The 25996-nt window shown below is 39.9% G+C and overlaps 1 protein-coding gene across 5 annotated transcripts in view; it reads left to right on the plus strand.

Annotated features, from left to right (window-relative positions):
- LOC149828411 (K(+) efflux antiporter 5-like) overlaps positions 1-25996 on the plus strand; it is a 111383-nt gene that overhangs the window by 23375 nt on the left and 62012 nt on the right. For all 5 annotated transcript variants that reach the window (XM_090017561.1, XM_090017564.1, XM_090017562.1 and 2 more), the window contains exons 3-7: positions 24078-24145; positions 24250-24334; positions 24417-24478; positions 25239-25314; positions 25446-25520. In XM_090017561.1, the coding sequence (XP_089873687.1) occupies positions 24078-24145; positions 24250-24334; positions 24417-24478; positions 25239-25314; positions 25446-25520 (366 nt within the window). The remainder of the gene's footprint in view (positions 1-24077; positions 24146-24249; positions 24335-24416; positions 24479-25238; positions 25315-25445; positions 25521-25996) is intronic.

Here is a 25996-nt window from a genome sequence, read left to right on the forward strand (position 1 = left end):
TGTCCCTGATCAGTACCCTGATGTGCTCGAAAATTTCCTTGCGGCTGCCCTTGAAACTGTCTAACATTCATCTGTCCAGCTCTTGGTCCTGGCCTCCCTGCCTTGTTGCGATTCTGTGGGTTGTGCCAACAATCTGCTTTCACATGGCCACGCTTGTTGCAATGGAAGCAAGTAGGGACACGGGTACCTCTAGTGGCAGGTGGAGCAGTAGGAGTAGGAAGGAGTCCTCCACGGCCCATATAAGCAGCAGGTGGACGAAATGAGGTAGACCCAGATGTAAACATGACAGGATGAGGATCATCAATAAGATGATCTTGAGTCAAACTAACTTCATACTGTAGGAGTTTGGCCTGTAAATCCTCAAAGCATGGAAGTGTAGAGGCAACCTGTAATGCAGTGCAAAACATACGATATTGGGGCCCAAGGCTTCCCAATACCTGCTGAACAACATCTCTGTCAGAAACAGGATATCCAATAGCGACCAACTGATCAATGATAATTTTGATATCCCCTAGAAATTCAGTAATGGTCTTAGTTCCCTTTCGCATAGATTGGAACTGCCATTTCAGTTGAAGTGCACGTGATTCAGAAACCTGTGAATAAGAGTGAGCAAGATGTCTCCATAGTTCTGCAGCAGTAAAATGGTCAGAGATAGTTTGTAATATACGATCAGATAACGTGGCAGTCAAATAGGCAACCACAGATTGGTCCTTCTGAAACCAAACATCATACGCAGGATTTGGAATAGCAATGCAACTCACCTTCCCATCATTACCAGTTACCTCTTGCGTAATAGTCATAGGTGGGGCGGGTGATCCCCCATCCAGATGCCCGGAAAGACCATGACTTCGGATAAACGGCAGAATTTGGCGTTTCCAAAGTAAGTAGTTATCATGAGTTAATTTGTGAGAAACAAGTTGAGAAAGAAATCCGGGGCTGATTTTAGAATCCATAAGGAAGAAGATCAAGGATGAATCAAACAGCACGACAGAAATTCGTAGGTTGTACGGACAGAACCGTACGGTTGTACAGACAGAACCGTACGGACAGAAATTTTTGAGTTTTGGAAATCACGATTTTTCAGTTAATCGTGCAGAATGTACGATTTATCAGCTATATTGCAAGAAATAGATAAGAAATCACAAGAAGTTTGAGAAAAGAGGCACTTTTGAGAAATGAGGGTTCCCAAATTTGGGGAAAACAGAAATTAGGTTTGATAAAATTGAAAACAGAAATTAGGGTTGATAAAATTGGGGATAACAGAATATGTAAGAAGGAAAAGATGCACGATATGAGGAAATGAAGAAACGACGTCGAAATATAGTGATTCAACGGAGAAACAACAGAGAAAAGATGAAAAAAAAAACACTTTCCTTGAGAACGCCCGAAAACCCACGTCAAGGTCCTTAGGGGCCTTCCAGATGATCGTGATTACCACGCCCTTGGCTCTGATACCATGTGAGAAATCAGATGTGGGAGTCACCTTACTATCGTAGCAAGAGATAGAGAGAGAGGTAAGAGGGAAGAGAGAAAAAAATGTTGGGCGGCAATGGGATCTTCTCCCCTTTCCATTGATATTTATATGCTGTACAAGTGGTACAATACAGTACAGTGGTACAATACAATACAGTATGCTGTACAAGTGGTACAATACAGTACAGTGGTACAATACAGTACATGAAATATATCCATTTACATATACATATTTAACATCTCTCAAACTCTCTCTCTCTCTCTCTTTGCCTTGGTTCCTGCGTATTCAACATGGTATCAGAGCAGGTCTCCCTTCTGGGATGACGCTGCTGATGACGATCACGGTGATCCTGTTGCTGATCACAGATCGTGGAGGATTAGATATATTGAATCGTAAACTGCTCGTGGATTCTGAAGACGTTGCAGTCGCTGATCGTGGAGAAGCTTCTAAAATCGTGTGCTTGTGGCTTGAAGACGCTGCTGCTGGTGGTTGTAGATCGTGAAGAAGGATCGGATGTGTGGATCATGAATTGCTCGTGGATCCTGAAGTCGCTGTGTTGCTGATCGTGGAGCAGCTGATGCAGATCGTAGATCATGTTTGATTATCGTGAAGCATAAGAAGAAGATATTTCAGATCTAAAGACATCGTCTGGATCGGTTAGATCAAATTGATATCTGTGATCAGGTCTAAAATTAGTGATAAATCACTGCGATCAAATTATTGCATTGAAGCTTATATCATTATGTGTTTTTTGATTTGCCTATGGTTTTTATTTTAGGTCCTGGCTGATTCAGATCTGATCACAGATCGACTTATATCGCCATTCCTTTTAATGTTCTGGTTGTTGAGAACGAAAAAATTTATAGGGATTCTTATATAAGTCGTGGACCTGCATACTCCTTTGGATCTGATCGTATGTTTAGGGTGTTGTGAAGCCTCTATCGTCGTTTTTTGTTTAAAGATTCAGATCTGATATTTTCTATTGAAGTCAGATTTCTCAAAATCAAATCATATTCAGATCTGATATTCTTTCTATTGTAGTTGAATTCGTCTGCTGCCAGATATGGAAGTTGTTTGAAGACCCAACAAGGAGATCGCGTGAAGGTTGAAGTCGTGTGAAGGTTGAGAGAAAAACCTAATGATCGTAGAATCAGATCAAGTGGAGATCTGGACTGCTGAAAGTTTTTTTTTGTTTGTCAGACGTTGATTTGGAATTAGGTTTGACGTCAAGTCTGGAAGGAAGCTGTGCAGAGACTTCAAGGTGTTTCGGTAAAGGCCATTAACTGTCGTTGATCTGCGAAGTGTGAAGCAGATCTTTAGTGCTGTCTCTGGTGGTGTCGTGGTATGTTGCCTGTCGTAGTTGTGATATGCATCCTATAGCAGTTTCTTGTTAAGGTTGATGTGATAGATTGGATCTGAATAGTCGTTGTGTTACAGTCGGTGGACGTGAATCTTAAAGTTTATCTGTGAAATTAAAACTAGATATAGTCGGTTTTATAGCTAGTTGTGAATCAGATCTGGATTTTCAGCAAATTGTGTGCGCGTGTGGTTGTACCTGAGTTTTCGAATCAAGCCCATCATTTTATCTTATGGCTCAAGGGCCTAAATCAGGTGAAAATTATTCCAATGACTCTGTAACTCTTAGCAGGGCTGAATATGACGAGCTCCTTGCCTTATGTTCATCCACTTCGAAGCCTGCTGTTGCGGAGGTTGCAGGCTCAGCAGGTGATGGCCTTTCTGGCCAAGGTGGTAGGTGGATCATTGATTCAGGAGCATCCAGACACTTGTGTGGAAATTCGTGTAACTTTTTAAATTTAAAACCTGTCTCAGATAAAAAAAGGGTAGTCCTTGCTGATGGCAACTCTTCCCCAATTGTAGGGCAGGGAAACATGTCTATTTCCCCTACCCTTCAATTGTCAAATGTTCTTCATGCTCCTTCTTTTCCACAGAATCTATTATCTGTCAGTTGAATGACAAAAGAGCTGAATTGTAGGGTAATTTTTGATCCTATGGGTTGTACTTTTCAGGACTTGCTGACGGGGAAGAGGATCAGTGGCGGCTATGAGGAAGGTGGTGTGTATTATCTACATCAACCAGTGGGTTCTGTCTATTCTGCTGTTACTTCTTCCTCAAGTCTTTTATTGTGGCATCATCGTCTGGGTCATCTTCCAGTGCCAAAACTTCGTCGAGTCATTCCTCATATACCTCCTTCAGTTTCTTTTCAATGTGAAACATGTCAATTGGGAAAACATTGCCGAAGCTCTTTTCCCTCTAGTCAAAGTCCATCGAGTCAAAGATTGTTTGATCTTCTTCATGTCGATGTATGGGGTCCGAGTAGGATTTCTAGTAGGACTCAATGTCATTATTTGGTCATTGTTGATGACTTCTCAAGGGTATCGTGGGTGTTCCTGTTAAAAGATCGGTCTCAAGGCCCTGTCATTCTTAAATCCTTGATTGCTGAAATAAAAACTCAAATTGACGTGTGTGTTAGAATTGTTCGCACTGATAATGCTCTTGAGTTCAAATCCAAAGACTTGCTTCAATTCTATTCCGCTAAAGGGATTCAACCTCAATTTACATGTCCTCATACATCCCAACAAAATGGTGTGGCTGAGAGGAAACATAGACAAATTCTCAATGTTGCTCAGTGCCTAATGATTCAATCCAATATGCCTGCGTCATATTGGGGAGATGCAGTTTTGACTGTTGGTTTTCTTATAAACCGCATGCCTCCAAGTTCTGTAGACGACCAGATCCCAATCCAAATTCTCCATCCAAAGGTTCCTCTCTTTCCTATCCCCCCTAAAGTTTTTGGATGTGTGTGCTTTGTGCATAAGCTGGGTCCTGAACGAGATAAACTTGCTTCGCAGTCTATTAAATGTGTTTTCCTTGGGTATCCTAAGAATAAAAAAGGATATCGTTACTATGACCCTATATCCCATAAAGAGTATGTCAGTGCGGATGTTACCTTCTTTGAGTCTATTCCATATTTCTCGAGTACTACTCCAAGGTTACAGGAGAGTCAGGGTGATGTCTTTCCTCTGTTAATTCCTCCTTTTCCTTTAGAGTCATTCACTCCACAGCCTTTGGCTCCATCCTCTGGTGAGTTTCGCTACAGGAACCCTCCTATAGTATATACTCACAGGTTACAACCTACCTCCATGCCCCCATTATCTCCTTCTCCTGAAGTAAGTATCTCTGAGCATACGAAGTTTCTACTCTTGATGATGATCTTCCTATTGCTCTGCGCAAAGGGAAAAGACAGTGCACCCTTCATCCCATTTCTCAGTTTGTTTCTGAAGTTAATCTTTGGGCATCTATGAAGAATTTTATCTCAGCTGTCTACCTCCTCTGTTCCTCAGCTCTATTCGACCTCAAATGGATGCAGGCTATGTGGGATGAGATGGATGCCCTATGCTCTAGGGGCACTTGGGACTTGGTTGATCCTCCTCCTGATGCAAATATTGTTGGCTGCAAATGGGTATATACCATTAAATATAACTTGGATGGGTCAATTGAACGGTATAAAGCCCGGTTGGTTGCAAAAGGCTATACTCAGACTTATGGTGTTGACTTTTTTGAAACTTTTTCCCCAATCGCTTGTCTTGGCGCTATTCGTCTCGTTCTCTCTGTTGCAGTGCACTATGGATAGCCTTTGTCTCAGTTGGATGTCAAGAATGCCTTTTTGTATGGGGATTTACATGAAACAGTCTATATGCAACAACCCCCAGGCTTTGAGGTTCAGGGGGAGTGTCAGAAAGTGTGCAAGTTGAAAAAGGCTATTTATAGCCTGAAGCAAAGCCCTCAGGCATGGTTTAAAAAATTATTTGAGGTAATGTCGGATTTTGGATTTGTCAGGTCAGCCTTAGAGCACTCCTTGTTTATCAAGAAAACTAGTTCTGGAATTGTGGTTATGGTGGTATATGTCGATGACATCATATTAACAGGAAGCGGTGCCCAAGATATTTCTGTAACAAAAGATCATCTTCAGAAACATTTTGTTACTAAAGATCTTGGTTCCCTCCGATATTTTTTGGGTATTGAGGCTGCAAGAAACAAAGAGGGCTTAGTTTTGTCACAAAGAAAGTATGTGTTGGAATTATTAAAAGAGACTGGAATGCTAGGAGCGAAGCCAACTAACATTTCGATGGATCCCAAAACTCATATGTTCGATGAGAAGTCTGAATATTTGGATAGTACCAGTTTTAGATCCTTGGTGGGTAAGTTGTTATATGTGACTGTTACTAGACCTGACATTTTATTAGCCATGAGTAAAATTAGTCAATTCATGGATAAACCTACTAAAGTTCACTGGAATGCAGCTATGATGGTTCTCAGGTACTTAAAGTCATCTCTTGGTAAATGACTGTTGTTTAAACAAAATCCTTTCTTGGACATTGTTCCTTACACTGACGCAGATTATGCGGGGTCTATCGAAGATAGAAAGTCAACAACTGGATTCTGTGTTTTTGTGGGAGGAAATCTCGTTACCTGGAGGAGTAAGAAACAAATTATTGTAGCCAGGTCGAGTGCTGAATCAGAATACTGAGCTATGACTCAGACCGTAGCTGAGATCATGTGGGTAAAATCAGTTTTGACCGAACTTCAGGTGAAAGTATCCCTACCTATGTTGATGGTGTGTGACAATAGGGCTGTTACATATATTGCCAACAACCCAGTTTTTCATGAAAGGACTAAACATATTAAAGTTGACTGTCACTATGTACGTGACTTGGTTCAGGCTGGTTATATTTGCACAGATCATGTATCTTCCGAAGATCAAGTTGCTGATTTCTTTACGAAGGCCCTTGCGAGGCCTAGTTTCTCCTATTGTTGTGACAAGCTGAGCATGATCGATATCTATGCTCCAGCTTGAGGGGGGAGTGTTAAGATTAGTCAACTGAATTCTTTTTTATTCTTAAAAGTGTCTTTTTGATATTTCATTCATAATAAGGGACCCATATGTAATTTCCTCTTGAGACTAACTTCCTCTATTTAAACTAGAGGAGAGTAGCCCTAAAAATGAAAATAGTTTTTCTCTCTCTCTGCCGACCTCTCTCTCTCTGCCTCGGTTCCTACGTATTCAACAGGGGAGAATGTCAAGACATGGGACCTAGTCTTGCCACAAGCCGAGTTCGCCTACAATAGTTTCATCAACCGGTCCATAGGCAAGTCTCCTTTTCAAGTGGTTTATGTGCGTTCACCAACACATGTGGTGGATCTAGCACCCGTGACTAGCCTCCAAGGCCCAGCCCCAGACGCGTTTGATGTTGTTGAGTACATGCGTGATATTCACCGACAGGTTCGAGCCAAACTTGTTGAAAATTACGAAGCTTACAAAGCTTTTGTGGACCAAGGTCGTCGTGATGTTCAGTTTCAAGTAGGTCAGTTAGTATGGGTTTACCTGCATCCTAAGCGTTTCCCAGTGGGTACTTATGGTAAGTTGAGTCTTAAGAAACATGGCCCTTTCAAGATCCTCCGGCGATTGGGTCCGAATGCCTACCTCCTTGAATTGCCCGATGATTGGCACATTTCACCTATCTTTAATTGTCTGATCTATATGCTTACTGTGGTAACAATAAGTCATCAGAGCAGACTTCTTCCCAACCAAGGGAGAATGATGCAGAGCAGGACCGGGCCCATACAGAGTGACCCGGGCGTGGCCAGGGATCTCGACACCAATGGGATGGACGATCGGACCCAGATGATGGATCCGATCGCGAGTCTGATACCACGATGCAGGGACGTGCCCCTGCTTACCTATCCCAGGCGAGCGAAGGTCTGAAGAGCGCACATCGACAATGTTTCAACACATGGGTGGTCCAGCACGTCAGCAACATAGATTTAATCTCGGGTCCAGGGACTGGACTCGAGATCCTGATCCATTATGCGGTCTATAAATACCCGGCCTTAGGGTTACGTAGGGGGAGATTGATTTTTTTTTTTCTGAGTTTTCCTCTGTCATGTTTAGTTTTACAACAGCCTTTCATTTTTTTGTGACGTTCTTCCCCTCCGCTATTTCCATTTCCTAAGTTCCTTTCTTCATTATTCATTGTAATTCGTTATTTTTTTGTGAACAATTAAGAACGCTGATCTCTCGCTGCATCAAAAATCCATCTACATCCTATAGGTTTCTTTCCTTGATGAGGATCTACAATTTCCCAAGTTTGGGCTTTCTTAAGTGCATTAAGTTCATGTTCCATGACTTCATTCCAATGTGCATATTGTTTAGCATCATTGTAATGCGATGGTTCATAAAAAGAGTGAATGGCTAAAAGACAAGTTCTAAAATGCAGTGAAAAAGACTCATAAGATACAAATCTATTTGGTGCTTTAAAAATACAATTTGACCTTCTTTGAGATGATTCTTCCAAAGGCATATTTTGAGAAAATTTATCAAAAGCACATGAATGAGTATTTTCACTTCTTCTAGTATAAACTTGAGTATTATTTGTTATAGACTCATATATATTTTCATTAGATTCATTTTCTTCGTTGACAAAAAATTGATCATTTTGATTTTTAACTTTATTGAGGGGTTCAATATTCTCAATTGAATTTGATTCATCTTGTTGGGGTAGTAATTCCAATAAGAAAGAATAGTCATTGTTTTCTTTTGGCTCATTATTTGCAAACCCATCTTCTTCTTCAAGAAAAGTAACATCTTTTGAGATATAAAGTTTATTATTTGATAGATCAAAACATCGGTATCCCTTTTGTTTTTCACCATACCCTAAAAAGACACACTCAATAGCATTCGGGGAAAGCTTATCATTTTTGTGAGTAAGTACATAACATTTACAACAAAAAATTCTTAGACTTTTGAAATCCGAAAACATGTTATAAAGTTTTTCAAAAGGAGAAACAATTTTTAAAGATGACGAAGGAGTTCTATTAATAAGGTATGTTGAAGTTAAAGTGGCTTCGGCCCAAAAAGACTTTGGAATATTCTTAGAAATTAAAAGAGTTCTAGTTGTTTCTATAATGTGCCTACATTTTCTTTCTGCAATACCATTTTGTTGTGGTGTGTTAGGACAAGACCTTTGATGATAAATTCCATTTTGTCGTAGATAAGTTTGAAATTCATTTGAATTATATTCTCCTTCGGAATCTGATCTTAGAATAGACAAATTACTTAAAAATTGATTTTTGATCATTGCATGGAAATCTTTAAAGGTGGAAAATACTTCAGTTTTTTTACTTAAAAAGAAGATCCATGTATATCTAGTGAAATCGTCCACAATGATTACATAATATGAGAAACCCTCCTTAGACATAATAGGAGAAGGACCCCAAACATCGGAATGAACTAATTCAAACGGCCGTGTAGAGACAAAGCTTCTTTGAGGAAAAGGAATGGCTTTTGATTTACCAAAGATGCAATCTTTACAAGTCATAGTTTTTTTATTACAAGAATTTCCCAAAAAAGAAAAGAGAGACATATTTGAAAAATTCAGATGGCCAAGTCTTTTATGCCAAACATCTACACTTTTGACATTTACAACGTTACAAAATGACTTGAATGGTAGTGAAAAAAAATCCATGAAATATAGATCGCCCCTCCTATGGCCTTGCCCAATCAGCTTCCCTGCTTGGAGATCCTGCACGGTGCAATCCTTAGGTGAGAAAGAGACTTGACATCCTTGATGGGTAATTTGAGAAACAAAAAATAAATTTAAATTAATTTTTGGAACCACCCTTACTTTTGGAACAAAGAAATTTTGAGAATGTCTTAAATCAAAAGTTCCAATGTTTTCAATTTTCAAAAAAGTCCCATTGGCCGTTGAAACATAAGACGTTATGGGAATGGAGTGGACATTAGAAAGGATGTGTTTGTGAGGTGTCATGTGAAAAAAGCACCGGAATCCAAAATCCACATACTTGGAGGAGATGAGGAGGAAGCGATAGCGGCACCCGAAGTAAAGGAACACTTGAAAAGATGTTGAAGTGCCTCCAAAATTCGATTTAGAGTGTCTTTAATGTCTCCTTTATTGTTTTTCACTTCTTTTTTTTCACCAACCGTAGCCACTTTACCTTTAAGCTTAGGACAAACCGGTTTGATATGACCTGGTTCATTACAATAGTGGCAAATGACACCCTTTCTAAAGCCATTATTTTTGGCAAAGTGGGGAGGCCTATAAGGCTTAACATTAGATCCCGGCCTAGTAACAACCAAAATCTCATCACTTTTATGAGTCACGCCAATACGAATTTCCTTTTGGCATACTTTGGCAAGAGCATCTTCAATAGGTAAGTCCTTGCTTATATGAAAAAGAGATGCCCTTACTTTTTCAAATTTCGGTCTAAAACCGTGGAGAAACTGAAAGAAATGTTCTTTCTCAAGTTGCTCTCTTCTTAATTCAACATCTTCCGGAGCCACCCACTTGGGCTCAAGAAGTGCAAGTTCATCCCAAAGGGGAGACAAAGCACTAAAGTAATCTCGGACACTCATGTCCTCTTGTTTAGTAGAACGAATTTTTTCTTGACAAAAAAATTGTCTAGCTAAATCTTTTTGGGTATACATACCCTTAAGGAAGAACCAAGCTTCATTGGCTCTTCTAAATTTAGTAATGTTGGCACAAATTTTTATGTCAATATTGTTCATGAACCACGCCAAAATTTTTGCGTGGTTACTCTCCCAATCTTCTACCTTAGTTTGATACTCATTGATTGCTTTAATGCGATCTTCACCATCAAGAGCCTTTTCGATGCCACCTTCATTCTTGGTGAGCTTTAATGTTGGTTCAAGAGCGGTCCCCATCACAAAGCCCCATAGCTTTTTTCCACGAATGTGATTCTCCATAGCCGACGCCCACATTAAATAATTTGATCTGTTGAGCTTGAAGGAAAGTTCAACTCTTGTGTCGTCCTCCATGATGGCAAAGAGAGGCAGAGATGAGGAAGAACTTAAAAGAATGCTTCCAATATTACAAACAACCTAATTGGCTCTGATACCATGTAATAAACAATGCGAAAACACAAACTACAAAAATAACTCTTAGAAGAGTTTAACAAAGAGCCAAGAATCACATGCACACAATGTGCACAATACACAAACCCACTAAGGGGAAATGCCAAAAAAGCAAATGGAATATTATTAAGAAGCAAAGTAATGAGAAAAGATTCATTACAAGAGGGGAGAGCCTCTCAATTTATAGAGGAAAGAAAAACACTCAAGAGGGGGCCATTGGGGCTCGACCCCTCCCCTAAAATCAGAGGGAGCAAGGGGGGCTCAACCCTGTTAGAATACAGCATTGCATATGCGTATGGATCTGGATCCAGATCCATACGCATATTATATATGTACACATGTTAAATAGGTTTTCATTAATGGCATTATTGTAATATGCATATGTTTTCAATTTATAATGCTTAGGGTTTTGGAGGTCGAGTATTGTAGTGCCGCCCCAGCCTTTTGTGAATTGCTCTCTCTCTCTCTCTCTCCCTCTTATCTCCCGTGAACAAGTCTGATATGGTATCAGAGCCATCTTCATCGTGAGCAGCAACTCCCCTGCGTGATCATCTTCAGATCGTGAGCAGCAACTCCCCTGCGTGATCATATTCAGATCGTGAAAACTTTTCTTCCAGTGTGAACAGCAAATCCAGATCCACGTGATCATCTTCCAGCGTGAACAGCAACCCAGATCCAGTTCTTCCAGCGTGAACAGTTTTCTGAAGCGTGATTCTTCAGCGTCAACAAGTCTTCAACGTGATTCTTCAGCGTGGACTGTGATTCTTGTTCTTTGAAATCTGAAACCTCATCTTCATTCTGAAAGGTGGAACCTTTTCCTTCTCTTTTCTTTCAGCGTGCTCATCTCTATTCTGCATCTCTATTGGTTTTTGATTCTTGTTCTCTGAAATCTGAAATCTCATCTTCATTCTGAAAGGTGGAACCTTTTCCTTCTCTTTTCTTTCAGCGTGCTCATCTCTATTCTGCATCTCTATTGGTTTTGAGACCTGTATTGGTTCCACCCTCCCTGGTCACAAACCGACTGCAGTTATTACAAACCAGTTTTTTTTTTTCTGATTCCACAAGTTTTCTTTCCTCTATTGCTGTTTCCTTAATTACTGTTTCAGTGTTCCTTGTGCAACACTTTTGGTAGTACAGAACTTATTCATTTTGGTAGTACAGAACTTATTCACTGTTTCACATTGCTATGGATTTCTCTTCGTCATCCAATTCGTCATCCGGTCCCTCTGCCAATTTCTTGAGTCAGCTCGTTACAGAAAAACTTACTCATTCTAATTTTTTGACCTGGAAGAGGCAAATCCTTCCTTTTATACGGAGTCAGGATCTCGATGAACATTTGGATGGTTTAGTTCCTATACCACCGCGGCTTATTTTGCAGGAAACCAAGGATGAGAAGGGTGACACAATTACCATTTCCATTAAGAATCCAGAGTATACAGCTTGGAGGAAGCGGGATCAGTCTTTGGTTGCTTATATTACGTCAACACTCTCTCAAGAAGTGTTGGTTACTCTTTCAGATGATTGCACTGCGGCAGATCTATGGAGTAAGCTGTCTCAGACATACTCTCAGATATCAGAAGCCCGAGTTATGTACTTAAAACATGAATTTCAAAGTTTGAAGAAAGGGTCCATGACAGTCATGGAATACATAGGCCGCTTGAAGAGTATTACTGATCAATTGGCTGTTGTTGGAAGTGCTATTGCAGATAAAGATAAAGTTCAACAACTTCTCAATGGATTGGGTCCTGATTTTGACATGTTTACCACAGCTTTATCCTGCCTTCCTCACTTGCCCACTTTTGACGACCTCCAAGCGAAACTTCTCCAGCATGAGATGATTATGAAGCAAAGGGCAGAAGGAAATGAATCAGCTCGTCCTCATTCAGTTTTGGCCATGGACACTTCTGTAGGTTTTGGACGAGGAAATGGAGGGCATCAAGGAGGCAGAGGCCGCAGACGCTTCGGGCAGGGAGGACGTGGTATCTTGCCCACACCTAATATTTCAGGGACTTTTAATACAGGGAATCAGAGGAGAATGCCCACTTGTTTCTTATGTAACAAAAGAGGACATGTGAAAGCTGATTGTTGGTTCAATCTACAGAATAGAGGAAAAATAAACAAAACTGAGAATAAATCAGCTACTGTTGTGGACACAAAAGTGCCATCCACAGATGTGCAACAACTTTTGTTGTCAGCATTGTCACAAATGTCGATCAAGCAAAATGAACAAGGCGAATGGTATGTTGATTCAGGTGCCGCCACACATGTTACGGGTAATGCGGGTAAGTTATCTCACTTATTGCCTTATTTTGAAAAAGGTAGTATAGTTACGGGAGATGGAACTTATCACTGCATTAGTCATACTGGCAATGCACATATCCCTATGTCAAAGTCCTCACTTCACTTGTCCAATGTCCTTCTTGCTCCTAATATTAAAAAGAACATTGTTTCTGTAGCTAAACTTGTTGACGATATGAATTCTTCCGTCGAATTTACTCCCTCTTCTGTTTATGTTAAGGATCTACGAACGAAGGAGACGTTCGCTAAGGGGGAGCGACAAGGAAACATGTACGTCTTCAAGGAGATTCCTTCAGTGTCTTCACCCTCAGTACCAGTCCTCCAGTTGAAGTCGTCCAAGCATTCTTCAGTGTCTTCGCCTTCAGAGTCTTTGTTTTTTCCTTCATTGGAAGTTTTTAATTCATCTCATTGTAATAAGCCAGATATTTGGCATAGTCGTTTGGGACATTGTAGTCGAGGTTTCGTTGAAAATCTTGTATCTGATGGTCTCCTTCCAGAATCTAGTTTATGTTCATTTTCTGATAATAATAATAAATGTTCTTCATGCGAACTCTGCAAAAGCCATGTCCTTCCTTTTCATATTATAAATAAAAGAGCTTCAAAGCCATTTGAGATTATTTGTTCCGATGTTTGGGGATCTGCACCTATTCCTTCTCTTTCTGGTAGTCGCTACTATGTTGTCTTTATTGATTCCTATTCCCGTTATACTTGGATATATTTCTTAAAACACAAGTATGAAGTTTTTCAAATATTTCGGGAGTTCCATTCGATGGTCAAAACAAAGTTTGCTTGTGATATTGTGCATTTACAATGTGATGGTGGAGGAGAGTATTCATCGAACGAATTTCTTGCCTTTCTTCGGGATAAAGGAATAAGTCGACAGGTTTCTTGCCCTCATACTCCTCAACAAAATGGGGTTGCGGAGAGGAAACACAGGCATATTGTTGAGAGTGCGATGAGCATGTTACATGATAGCAATGTGCCCGTTAGTCTCTGGACAGAAGTTTTTCACACATCTGTTCATATCATAAATCGTCTTCCTATGACACTTTTGGATCGGAAATCTCCCTATTATACTTTATTTGGGCAACATCCCTCTTACGATGAGCTGTGTGTTTTTGGTTGTGTATGTTATGTACATATTGATTCATCTCTGCGAAATAAGTTTCAGGATAAGGCTGTCAAGTGCAGATTTGTTGGGTATGCAGATGAATACAAAGGTTATCGATGCTATGAGCCTACTACAAAACGCATTAGGACCTCCAGAAATGTTGTTTTTGACGAACAAAATTTTCAGGTCAATGACTCTGCAGTGTTGCCACCTCGAGAATTAGAAGTATATGATCCATGGATGAGCGCAGAACTCTTTGCTAATACAGGAGAAACATGCCAAACAAATTGCTCTTCCTTTGGCTTGAGTAGGGAATTGAATGACTCACAAATGCATGTTGAATTATCTCCAGTTGAGCCACCCCTAGTAGAACGTTTCTCTGGACAGATATACACTAGACGGAGCAAAAATACAGAGCCGAGGAATGTGGAGGAAAGCATCGCCAATGATTCGGCTCAAAGGCCGTCACGCATTAAGCATCCTATTCAACGATGGGTGAGTTATGAGACCTTCTCCCTTGATTTCCAGTTGTTTATGCCTCAGCTCACAAAACAGGATGAACCCACTTGTTTTAATCAAGCTCTTCAATCCCGTCATTGGACTGAAGCTATGAATGAAGAAATGGAAGCTCTTCATGAATGCCAGACTTGGGAAATAATCCCTCGGCCAGAAGGAAAGAATGTAGTTGGCTCAAAATGGGTTTATAAAATAAAATATAAGCCTGAAGGAAGTATTGATAGATATAAGGCGCGACTTGTTGCTCGAGGATTCACACAATAATATGGTGAAGACTACGACGAAACTTTTAGTCCCGTAGTCAAAATGGGTACTATTCGTATTATCATATCCCTAGCAGTCGATCAAGGTTGGAGCCTTAGCCAGATGGATGTTAAAAATGCATTTTTGCATGGAACTCTAAAGGAAGAAGTATATATGGAGCAACCACCTGGTTATGCCGAGAAGGATCCTATTGCCTGGGTGTGCAAACTAAGGAAATCTCTGTATGGGTTGAAACAGGCCTCCCGTTCCTGGTTTGAAAGTTTCTCTATGCAGATTCAGAGTTATGGTTTTAGAAGATGCTCTCTGGATCACTCTCTCTTTATTTACCAAAAGGCTGACATTGTTATACTTCTTATATATGTTGATGACATTGTGATCACTGGGAGCTCAGATAGTCATGTGCAAGACGTGAAACAGTTTTTAATGAAAACTTTCAAGATGAAAGATTTAGGGAAGTTGCGGTACTTTCTTGGTGTGGAAGTTGACAGACAACAAGACACATTGACTCTCATGCAACAAAAATACACTCTTGATCTTCTGGAAAGAGCCGGGATGACGAATTGCAAACCAGTCAGCACTCCTAGTGTATTACATCAAAGGCTGAGCTCTGAAGATGGTCATCTTTGTGTCAATCCTACAACATATAGAAGTCTCGTGGGGATGTTACAGTACTTGACCTTTACCAGACCTGATATAGTTTATGCTGTCAATCAGGTATCCCAGTTTATGCATGCTCCAACGGAGGGTCATATGGAAGTTGTGAAGCGCATTCTACACTATTTAAAAGGAACTATAGGAGACGGACTTGTTTATCGCAAGAACGATAATCTGCATAGAGGACATGCACTCATCACTTATACAGACACAGATTGGGCATGGGATCCTAATGAAAGACGATCTGTCTCTGGATACTGTGTTTATATTGGGCACAATTCAGTGTCCTGGAGCAGCAAAAAACAAAAAGCAGTGGCACGATCGAGTACAGAGGCTGAATACAGATCGATGGCTGCAGGCACGGCAGAGGTCACATGGATTAGACACTTATTGAGTGATCTTGGGGAGACAATTATTCAATCATTTCTTTTCTGTGACAATCAAAGCGCAATAAATATTGCATGTAATCCTATCCAGCATAGCAGAACAAAGCACATTGAGATTGATCAACATTTCATACGGCAGAAAGTCGAGATGAAGGAGATAGAACTACGTCATGTTCGAACAGAAGATCAAGTGGCAGACCTATTTACCAAGGGACTAACAGGATGTCAATTTTGGCTATTGAAGAGCAAGTTGTACATGCTCCAAAATCACGTACAACTTGAGGGAGGGTGTTAGAATACAACATTGCATATGCGTATGGATCTGGATCCAGATCCATACGCATATTATATATGTACACATGTTAAATAAGTTTTCATTAATGGCATTATTGTAATATGCATATGTTTTCAATTTATAATGCTTAGAGTTTTGGAGGTCGAGTATTGTAGTGCCGCCCCAGCCTTTTGTGAATTGCTCTCTCTCTCTCTCTCTCCCTCTTATCTCCCGTGAACAAGTCTGATAAACCCCTCTCCTGCCGAAAACAGGGAAGCAGGGAGGGGCTCGGTCCCTCTCCTGAAATCAGAGGGAGGAGGGGGGCTCGGCCCCTCCCCTGCCGAAAACAGGGAAGCAGGGAGGGGCTCGGCCCCTCCCTTGAAATCAGAGGGAGCAGGGGGGGCTTGGCCCCTCCCTTGCCGACCCAACAAGAGAGCGAGAGAGAGTGAGGGGGTACAATGTGAGGGAAGATCAGAAGGAAGGGGATGAGGGAGAGGTTACCTGAGAGGAGAGGAGGAGGTGGCTCCGGGCGTTGTTGGGGTTGCGGGTGGGGTTGATGCCGGCGATCGCCGGAGGTCTGCGACGAGGGAGAGGAGGAGGTGGCGCCAGGCTCCCCTGAGGAGAGGAGAGGAGGCGTGCGAGAGAGCATAGCTGTGCGGGAGAGGAGAGGATTAGGGCAAAAAAAATTTGCCCTAATCTTCTTTCGCAGCCCTTTTGATCGGGCAAAAAATTTTTTTTTTACGTCCGAAAATTGGACAAAAATGATCCTGGGTGCGTTGACCACACCTAGGGTTGTGTTGACCGCACCGGGTGCCCACCCGCACTTGCGTCGCGTCGACACGGGTGCGGCACCTCCTTTGCCGAATCCCTGTGACTTAGGGAGAAAGATAAAAAGAAGAAATAAGAAGAAAGAAAAAACCCTTATTTTTTTTGTTAAAACAATGTAGGCAATGTATAACAAAAAAAGAGTTGCAAATAGGCTATGGCAGATTGAAAGAAGAGGACATAAGGTTCAAAGAATAAAAAGACAGGAAGAAAAAGAAGATCCAGAAAAGAGGAAGGATTAAGGTGACTGAACAGAGGTTTAGGATAAAAGAGAAAAAGTATTAATAAGACCCAGAAATGAGGATTTAACAATTAGCAATCATCTTTAAAGAGGATTTGTTCTCATCTTGCTCTGATAGCATGTGAAGTTGTTTTGAGATATGTTATAAAGAAGGGAGAGAGAGTGGCAGGAAAGGGACATTCGATATGCCTAATGGTTGGGGCATCCCATCTATTTTAAAACAATAAATGTTTGTGATTGTGTTGAAGATACCCCTGTACAATTAATATATAACAGATGCATGATGTGTAATACACTTTAACGTCCAGAACACCCTTAACATGATATTTCTATTTCTATCACACACATGTATGTTTGTTTGTCTATCTGTCTATCGAGATTTAACTTTGTTAAATACTTTGATGTCAGTAAGGTTTGTTTTCTATTTTTTCTTTATTTGTTTGCGCCAAAGTAAAAACTCAGTGAAGAAATGGGATGACTGATAGAAGTGGAGATACTTTTATGTGAATTATGATTGGTTCTGGTTATATGAACAAATGCAGATATTTTTTTTGAAAGAGAAAAAAGAATCTGCATTTTTTCATATAACCAGTCTATCATAATTCACATAAAAGTATCTCCACTTCTATCAGATTGGAGTGTCTGATAAGTGAAAAAAGGGTTTTGGTTTATCTCGCTACTACTGATGTTTAGATTATGTTGGTGGGATGAATGAAAAGAGAGATTTTTGTTGTAGTTTCCAACCACCTTGAGGAAGAAAATGTGATGAGAAATCATAAAAATCAGTTCCTGACAGCTGTAGTCTGGAGAAGTATATATAGGATGAGGCAGATTTTGAATGCTTTTAAGATTTGAATATTTTAGTTTATTAACTAAAGAGTTGTCCAGAATATGTTGCATTTGATAACTTATATTTGACCATATTGTATGGTGTTGTCTAATGAGCTTTAAGGTTGGATCTAGTGACCTTTAGGCAAGCATTTAAAACTGCTTATTTCTTGTAGATCACATTAGCTGTCATGTTGGTAATAATACAGATTATAACCACATATCTTGAATCTATATGAATTTTCCTGCATTTCTAACATTAGAATCATCAAGATTGGATGGTAGTTGATAACTTCAAATTTATCCAGATTGCATGATGTTGCTTCAATTCAGCTTTATGGCTGGATCTAGCATTATTTTGGTAATAATTCAGGTTATGACTGCATATCATTCAATCCATATGGATACATGCATTTCTTACATTTCAACCAAACATATATGAAATTCATGTTGTGCACAAGATATTACAGCTACAAACATGTTATGAAATTGCATGATTTTTTTAAACAACTCATTTTTTGAATAAAATGTTGATGGAATTATGCAATCAATCATCCAGATCTGCCTTCTACCATGATTCCTTATATCAGAGTGAGCTACATAGATTGCTACTATTTAGTCAACATATTATGACCGTATCGTTTGGCCCTTCTCATTTACTTCATTAGTAACCTTTGGATTACCTTGTCGAGGATGATACTTTATAAAGCAGCATTCCATGCTTAACTTTTATCATTGCTTCTTCACAACATTCCACTCCTTTTTTGATGTAAGAGATACCAGTTACGAGCTTCCTGAGGCAACCTCTTGACAGTTCTGGGTTAAAAAGGAAGAAAAAAAGACAAAAAGACAAAAAGACAAAAAGAAAAAGAGTCAGGGCATGTGCCTATTTATTGGTGGAACAAATGTTTGATTGTGTCAATTTGATGTTATTCCCGCACTGAAGATAAATGCTCTATTACTGTTGTTAAATATGTATATGTAAATGGATATATTTCATGTACTGTATTGTACCACTGTACTGTATTGTACCACTTGTACAGCATACTGTACTGTATTGTACCACTGTACTGTATTGTACCACTTGTACAGCATATAAATATCAATGGAAAGAGGAGAAGATCCTATTGCCGCCCAACATTTTTTTCTCTCTTCCCTCTTACCTCTCTCTCTATCTCTTGCTACGATAGTAAGGTGACTCCCACATCTGATTTCTCACATGGTATCAGAGCCAAGGGCGTGGTAATCACGATCATCTGGAAGGCCCCTAAGGACCTTGATGTGCGTTCTCAAGGAAAGCGTTTTTTTTTCATCTTTTCTCTGTTGTTTCTCCGTTGAATCACTATATTTCGACATCGTTTCTTCATTTCCTCATATCGTGCATCTTTTCCTTCTTACATATTCTGTTATCCCCAATTTTATCAACCCTAATTTCTGTTTTCAATTTTATCAAACCTAATTTCTGTTTTCCCCAAATTTGTGAACCCTCATTTCTCAAAAGTGCCTCTTTTCTCAAACTTCTTGTGATTTCTTATCTATTTCTTGCAATATAGTTGATAAATCGTACATTCTGCACGATTAACTGAAAAATCGTGATTTCCAAAACTCAAAAATTTCTGTCCGTACGGTTCTGTCCGTACAACCTACGAATTTCTGTCGTGCTGTTTGATTCATCCTTGATCTTCTTCCTTATGGATTCTAAAATCAGCCCCGGATTTCTTTCTCAACTTGTTTCTCACAAATTAACTCATGATAACTACTTACTTTGGAAACGCCAAATTCTGCCGTTTATCCGAAGTCATGGTCTTTCCGGGCATTTGGATGGGGGATCACCCGCCCCACCTATGACTATTACGCAAGAGGTAACTGGTAATGATGGGAAGGTGAGTTGCATTGCTATTCCAAATCCTGCGTATGATGTTTGGTTTCAGAAGGACCAATCTGTGGTTGCCTATTTGACTGCCACGTTATCTGATTGTATATTACAAACTATCTCTGACCATTTTACTGCTGCAGAACTATGGAGACATCTTGCTCACTCTTATTCACAGGTTTCTGAATCACGTGCACTTCAACTGAAATGGCAGTTCCAATCTATGCGAAAGGGAACTAAGACCATTACTGAATTTCTAGGGGATATCAAAATTATCATTGATCAGTTGGCCGCTATTGGATATCCTGTTTCTGACAGAGATGTTGTTCAGCAGGTATTGGGAAGCCTTGGGCCCCAATATCGTATGTTTTGCACTGCATTACAGGTTGCCTCTACACTTCCATGCTTTGAGGATTTACAGGCCAAACTCCTACAGTATGAAGTTAGTTTGACTCAAGATCATCTTATTGATGATCCTCATCCTGTCATGTTTACATCTGGGTCTACCTCATTTCGTCCACCTGCTGCTCATATGGGCCGTGGAGGACTCCTTCCTACTCCTACTGCTCCACCTGCCACTAGAGGTACCCGTGTCCCTACTTGCTTCCATTGCAACAAGCGTGGCCATGTGAAAGCAGATTGTTGGCACAACCCACAGAATCGCAACAAGGCAGGGAGGCCAGGACCAAGAGCTGGACAGATGAATGTTAGACAGTTTCAGGGGCAACCGCAGGGAAATTTTCGAGCACATCAGGGTACTGATCAGGGACAAAGTGCAGGGTTGCCACATGATGTGCAACAAATTCTGATGACTGCATTTAACAACATGAATTTGCGTCAGAATGATGATGGAGTTTGGTATATTGATTCTGGAGCAGCCGCACATGTTACTTCTGATGCAGGTAAACTTTCCAACATGGTTCCTTATATTGGCACTGGCACTATTGTCACGGGAGATGGTTCCCACCACCCTATTTCTCATATTGGAAATGCATCTCTCTCTTTGTCACAATCTACACTACCATTGAAAAATGTCTTACTCACTCCTGCCATTGAGAAAAACATTTTATCTGTTTCTAAATTGGTTGATGAAACAAATTCATCCATGGAATTTACTCCGTCTTCTGTTTGTCTTAAGGACCTTCGAACCAAGAAGATGCTCGCTAAGGGTGAACGACGCGGAAACATATACGTCTTCGAAGCAGCCCTCGGGACTTTGAAGACGTCATCTACCGTGACTCCATCTTTTCCTGCTTATTTGAGTCAGTCTTCTTCTGTTATGCAATGTAATAAGCCAGTTTCTTGGCATCGTCGATTAGGTCATTGTAGTCAAGGGTTCCTTGACAAATTGTCTTCTCAGGGTTTTATTCCCAAAGTCAAATTAGATCATAAGTGTCCTAGTTGTAATGTCTGCAAGAGTCATGTACTTCCCTTTCAAAGTATCAATAAAAGAGCTTCCAAGCCATTTGAAATTATTCACTCTGATGTTTGGGGCCCAACTCCTGTTTCATCTCTATCTGGCTCTCGTTATTATGTGTTATTTCTTGACTCTTTCACTCGTTACACTTGGATTTACTTTATGAAATCTAAATCTGAAGTGTTCAAACTTTTCAAACAATTCCATGCTCTTGTTCAGAACCTTTTCAATTGAAATATCACTTATTTCCAGTGTGATGGTGGTGGAGAATACATATCTCATGATTTTAGTGAATATTTAAAGGACCATGGCATCACACGTAACTCCTCTTGTCCTTACACTCGACAACAGAATGGAGTAGCAGAACGTAAGCATCGGCATATTGTTGAAACCGCGTTAAGTATGATACACAATATTGATATTTCTTTCTCTCTTTGGACTGAGGCCTTTCACACTGCAGTGCATATCATTAACAGGTTGCCTATGGAATTATTAGGAGATCAGTCTCCTTATTATTTGCTTCACGGTTCTCACCCTTCTTATGATGATTTGCATGCTTTCGGATGCATTTGTTATGTCCATGTGGATCATTCTTTACGTAACAAGTTTCAGGACAGAGCAGTTCAGTGCAGATTTCTGGGATATGCCGATGGGTATAAAGGATATAGATGTTATGATCCTATTTTGGGTAAGATTAAGGTGTCTAGAAATGTTGTTTTTGATGATGACCATTTCAGCACTTGTGATACTTCTTAGGTATATGAGCAAACTACTTATGATCCATGGCTTTGTGACACTTTGCTATATGACTCTATCAGAGATCCTGTTGTTGATGAACCAATTCAGTTTGAAGCAGACAACTCCATCATCCAGGATGCACCTTCACGGTTTTCAGGTTTGGTTTATGCCCGTCGAGGAGCCCCTCCAACTCCATCTCACGAGGCTCTCCCTCTTCGACGATCCACCCGTGAAAGGCATCCTATCCATCGTTGGGTTAGTTACAACAATTTTTCTCTTGACTTTCAGTTGTTTCTAACCAATGTGGCCAAAGAGAAAGAGCCGTCTACTTTCCATCAGGCAGCCCATTCTCGAGCTTGGGTTGAAGCTATGAACGAAGAAATGGCAGCACTTCATGAATGTCATACATGGGATATTGTTCCTCGACCTGTTGATAGAAATGTTGTTTGCTCCAAATGGGTTTACAAGATCAAGCGTAAACCAGATGGTAGCATTGAAAGATATAAAGCTCGCCTTGTTGCACGCGGATTCACACAACAATATGGGCAAGATTTTGAGGAAACTTTTAGCCCTGTTGTCAAAATTGGCACCATTCGTGTGATCCTCACTTTGGCACTTCAGCATGGTTGGTCTCTTAGCCAGTTGGATGTCAAGAATGCGTTCCTACATGGGGACTTGAAGGAAGAGGTGTATATGGAGCAACCTCCTGGATATAGTGAACATGATGCGGCTACATGGGTTTGTAAATTGAGAAGGTCTCTTTATGGTTTAAAACAGGCATCTCGGTCTTGGTTTGAGAGTTTCTCCATGGAAATTCAGCAGCATGGCTTTTCTAAGAGTATACTTGATCATTCTTTATTTATGTATAAGAATGATCATGTTACTACTTGGGTTCTTATATATGTTGATGACATCATTATCACTGGGAGTGATGATGCACATATTGCTTTGGTCAAGTCTTTACTCATGGCCAAATTTAAGATGAAGGACTTAGGCCCATTGCGATACTTCTTGGGAGTTGAAGTCGATAGGCAAGATGATCGACTCACTCTAAGTCAACACAAGTATACTCTTGACATTCTTCACACCACTGGTATGATTAATTGTAAACCTCTCAGCACCCCATCTGTCTTAAATCATAAGTTTAGTGCAAAAGAAGGCCAATTATATCATGATTCCACTTTATATCGCCGCATTGTTGGTATGTTGCAATATCTTACATTTACAAGACCTGACATTGCTTATGCTGTAAATCAAGCATCTCAGTTTATGCATGCTCCCACTGATTGTCATATGGAATGTATTAAGCGTATTCTCAGATATCTGAAAGGGACTATTGGAGATGGATTGCTCTATCACAAAGATGAAAGCTTCACTACAGGACACCGTTTACTTACATATTGTGATGCAGATTGGGGTGGGGATCCTGATGAGCGTAGGTCGGTTTCAGGATATTGTGTTTTCATTGGCCCAAATATTGTCACTTGGAGTAGTAAGAAACAAAAGGCCATTGCTAAATCCAGCACTGAGGCAGAGTACAGGGCAATGGCAGCAGGGACAACTGATGTCACTTGGGTACGGCATCTTCTTCAAGAGTTGAATGAACCAATCTCTTCCTCTCTGCTTTTATGTGATAATCAAAGTGCCATTAATATTTCTTTTAACCCTATTCATCATTGTCGCACGAAGCACATTGAGATTGATTAGCATTTTGTTAGACAAAAGATTGAAACAGAAGAAATTGAGGCTTCGTATGTCAGATCAGAAGACCAAGTGGCAGACATCTTCACCAAAGGATTGGTTAGTCATCAATTTTGGTTACTTAAGAGCAAGTTGAGCATGATTGAAGATCATCCTCAATTTGAGGGAGGCTGTTAAATATGTATATGTAAATGGATATATTTCATGTACTGTATTGTACCACTGTACTGTATTGTACCACTTGTACAACATACTGTACTGTATTGTACCACTGTACTGTATTGTACCACTTGTACAACATATAAATATCAATGGAAAGGGGAGAAGATCCTATTGCCGCCCAACATTTTTTTCTCTCTTCCCTCTTACCTCTCTCTCTATCTCTTGCTACGATAGTAAGGTGACTCCCACATCTGATTTCTCACAACTGTTACTGTTGTTATAAGCAGTGAACTTATTTGTCTTATAATTTTTTAATCTTTGACTTTCTTCTTAATATTTTACAGGCTGTATTGGAGACAGTAGCCAGAATTACTCATGAGAAGAGCAAGAAAAATGATACCCCGGAGTCAAAGTGAGGAAAAAATATCTAAGACTGTTATTTTAGATTAAATGTAACATAAAAAATAAATATAACAGTTTTTTTGTGTTACCAATTAGTTTTTTTTTCTTTGTCAGTGGCACTAGGTCATTCCAAATTCAAGATGTTTTTGCCTTGGAGAATGAGGGTTCTGATGAGATGCCCACTTTAATTGATAAAAAGGTTAAGTTTCAACATTTGTTACCTCTTTGTTTTGTGTGTATACTTATGTACATAATCTTATTTTTGGCTCTTATCTGCACAGGACAATGTTTTTATTATTTCCAACAAGAAGTCAAAGTATCCAATTCTTCAAGTGGATCTACGGTATGGTCAACATTTCTTCAGTCTTTGCCCAGTCGTGTGTGTGTGTGTGTGTGTGTGTGAGCATGCATGGGTGTACACACTAGTCTGAATTTGTGCATTGTATGAGAGAGAGGACTGCCACTGGATCTGGGTTAAACCCATTTGGTTTAGATCCAACTGAAGACGAGATTGAGGTTTACCTTTACTATAGCATAACTAAATGAATTATAACTGAAACTGATGTACCTAATAGTCAGATCTGCTTGGCCAATCCCTTGACACTAGATTTGCTTGCTATCTGATTATGGTTTGCTTAAGATAAACACAATCAACAATCATTAAGAAACCTAATAAGGTCATGGAGATAGAGATAACTTTCGGGATATATATGATCTGGCTCTCAGCTTTGGCCCCCAAAACTATAAGGAAATACTAAGCTACCATACCATAATGTTTTCTTCAATTCAATAAAATACCCTCAATCTTTTTTACTTATAAAATAAACTCCATAAATACTGTTAACTAAAAAAGGAAGGAAAGTTTACAATGAGATATATTAAATTGGAAAGAATGATACAGAGAAAAGCTAGCTTTCCTATAAGGAATTAATGTGTGGAAGAGAAATCTATTGCTTGGAAAGGAGCAAAAAATAAAACAAAGATGTCAGATTTTGAGCCTCTCCCAAATCGTTTGGGCTTGTATATATTTATGTGTGTGTATGCATGCATATGCCTCTCTGTGGATATGGATTTTATAACTGTAGCCTAGTGACCTCCTGCAGGTTCATGTCAGACTTGGTGGTTGTAATTGTTTCTGCTACAATTGGTGGAATTACCTTTGCCTGCTTGGGACAACCTGTTAGTATGCTTTTCTTGAATCTGGGAGGATTTATTTGGCTGATACTGTGACTTCAAATTTAGGAGCACAGAATTTCAATTTTAGTTTGCTTTTCATGTTTTGGAACATGATTTATCATTATGGATTTCAGGTGATAACTGGTTATCTCCTAGCAGGTTCTATCATTGGACCTGGAGGATTGAGTTTTGTTAGTGAACTAGTCCAGGTAAGATTGTGTTGAAGTAGTTCTTGGTGTAGTTCTTTTGGGTCATACTTTTGGATTTAGATTTCTAGCCTGGCTTGCCAATTTGATTGCCATACTATTTTGGATTGCTTATAACCTTTTGTTATTCATTTTTTTAATATGATTTTGTCCAGCATATCTTCTCTATAGATCTTGCAGGTCATGATGTAATTTTTCTTTCATCTTTCTGGTTTGAAGTTGGCAAATGACGTCTCTCTTAGAGAGCAGATGCCCTATTACCTGAGCTTGATGATTAGTAGATATTCTCTTGGGATGGGTGGCCTCATCCTCCTTGACGCTATCTGCTTTCTCAATAGTTCTCCACTTGCATATCACAAAATAATTGCTGCTGCTTCTGCACTCAGCATTGTGCCATGGATTCCTTATCTTGTGTGTTTGAGAGTATTTTGACAGTTGTCTTGCATGTTTCAGATTTTATTAGTACTTTATTCAAATGA

This window comes from Nuphar pumila, chromosome 9, assembly GCF_984573655.1.
Source record: "Nuphar pumila chromosome 9, dmNupPumi1.hap1.1, whole genome shotgun sequence".
NCBI lineage: Eukaryota > Viridiplantae > Streptophyta > Magnoliopsida > Nymphaeales > Nymphaeaceae > Nuphar > Nuphar pumila.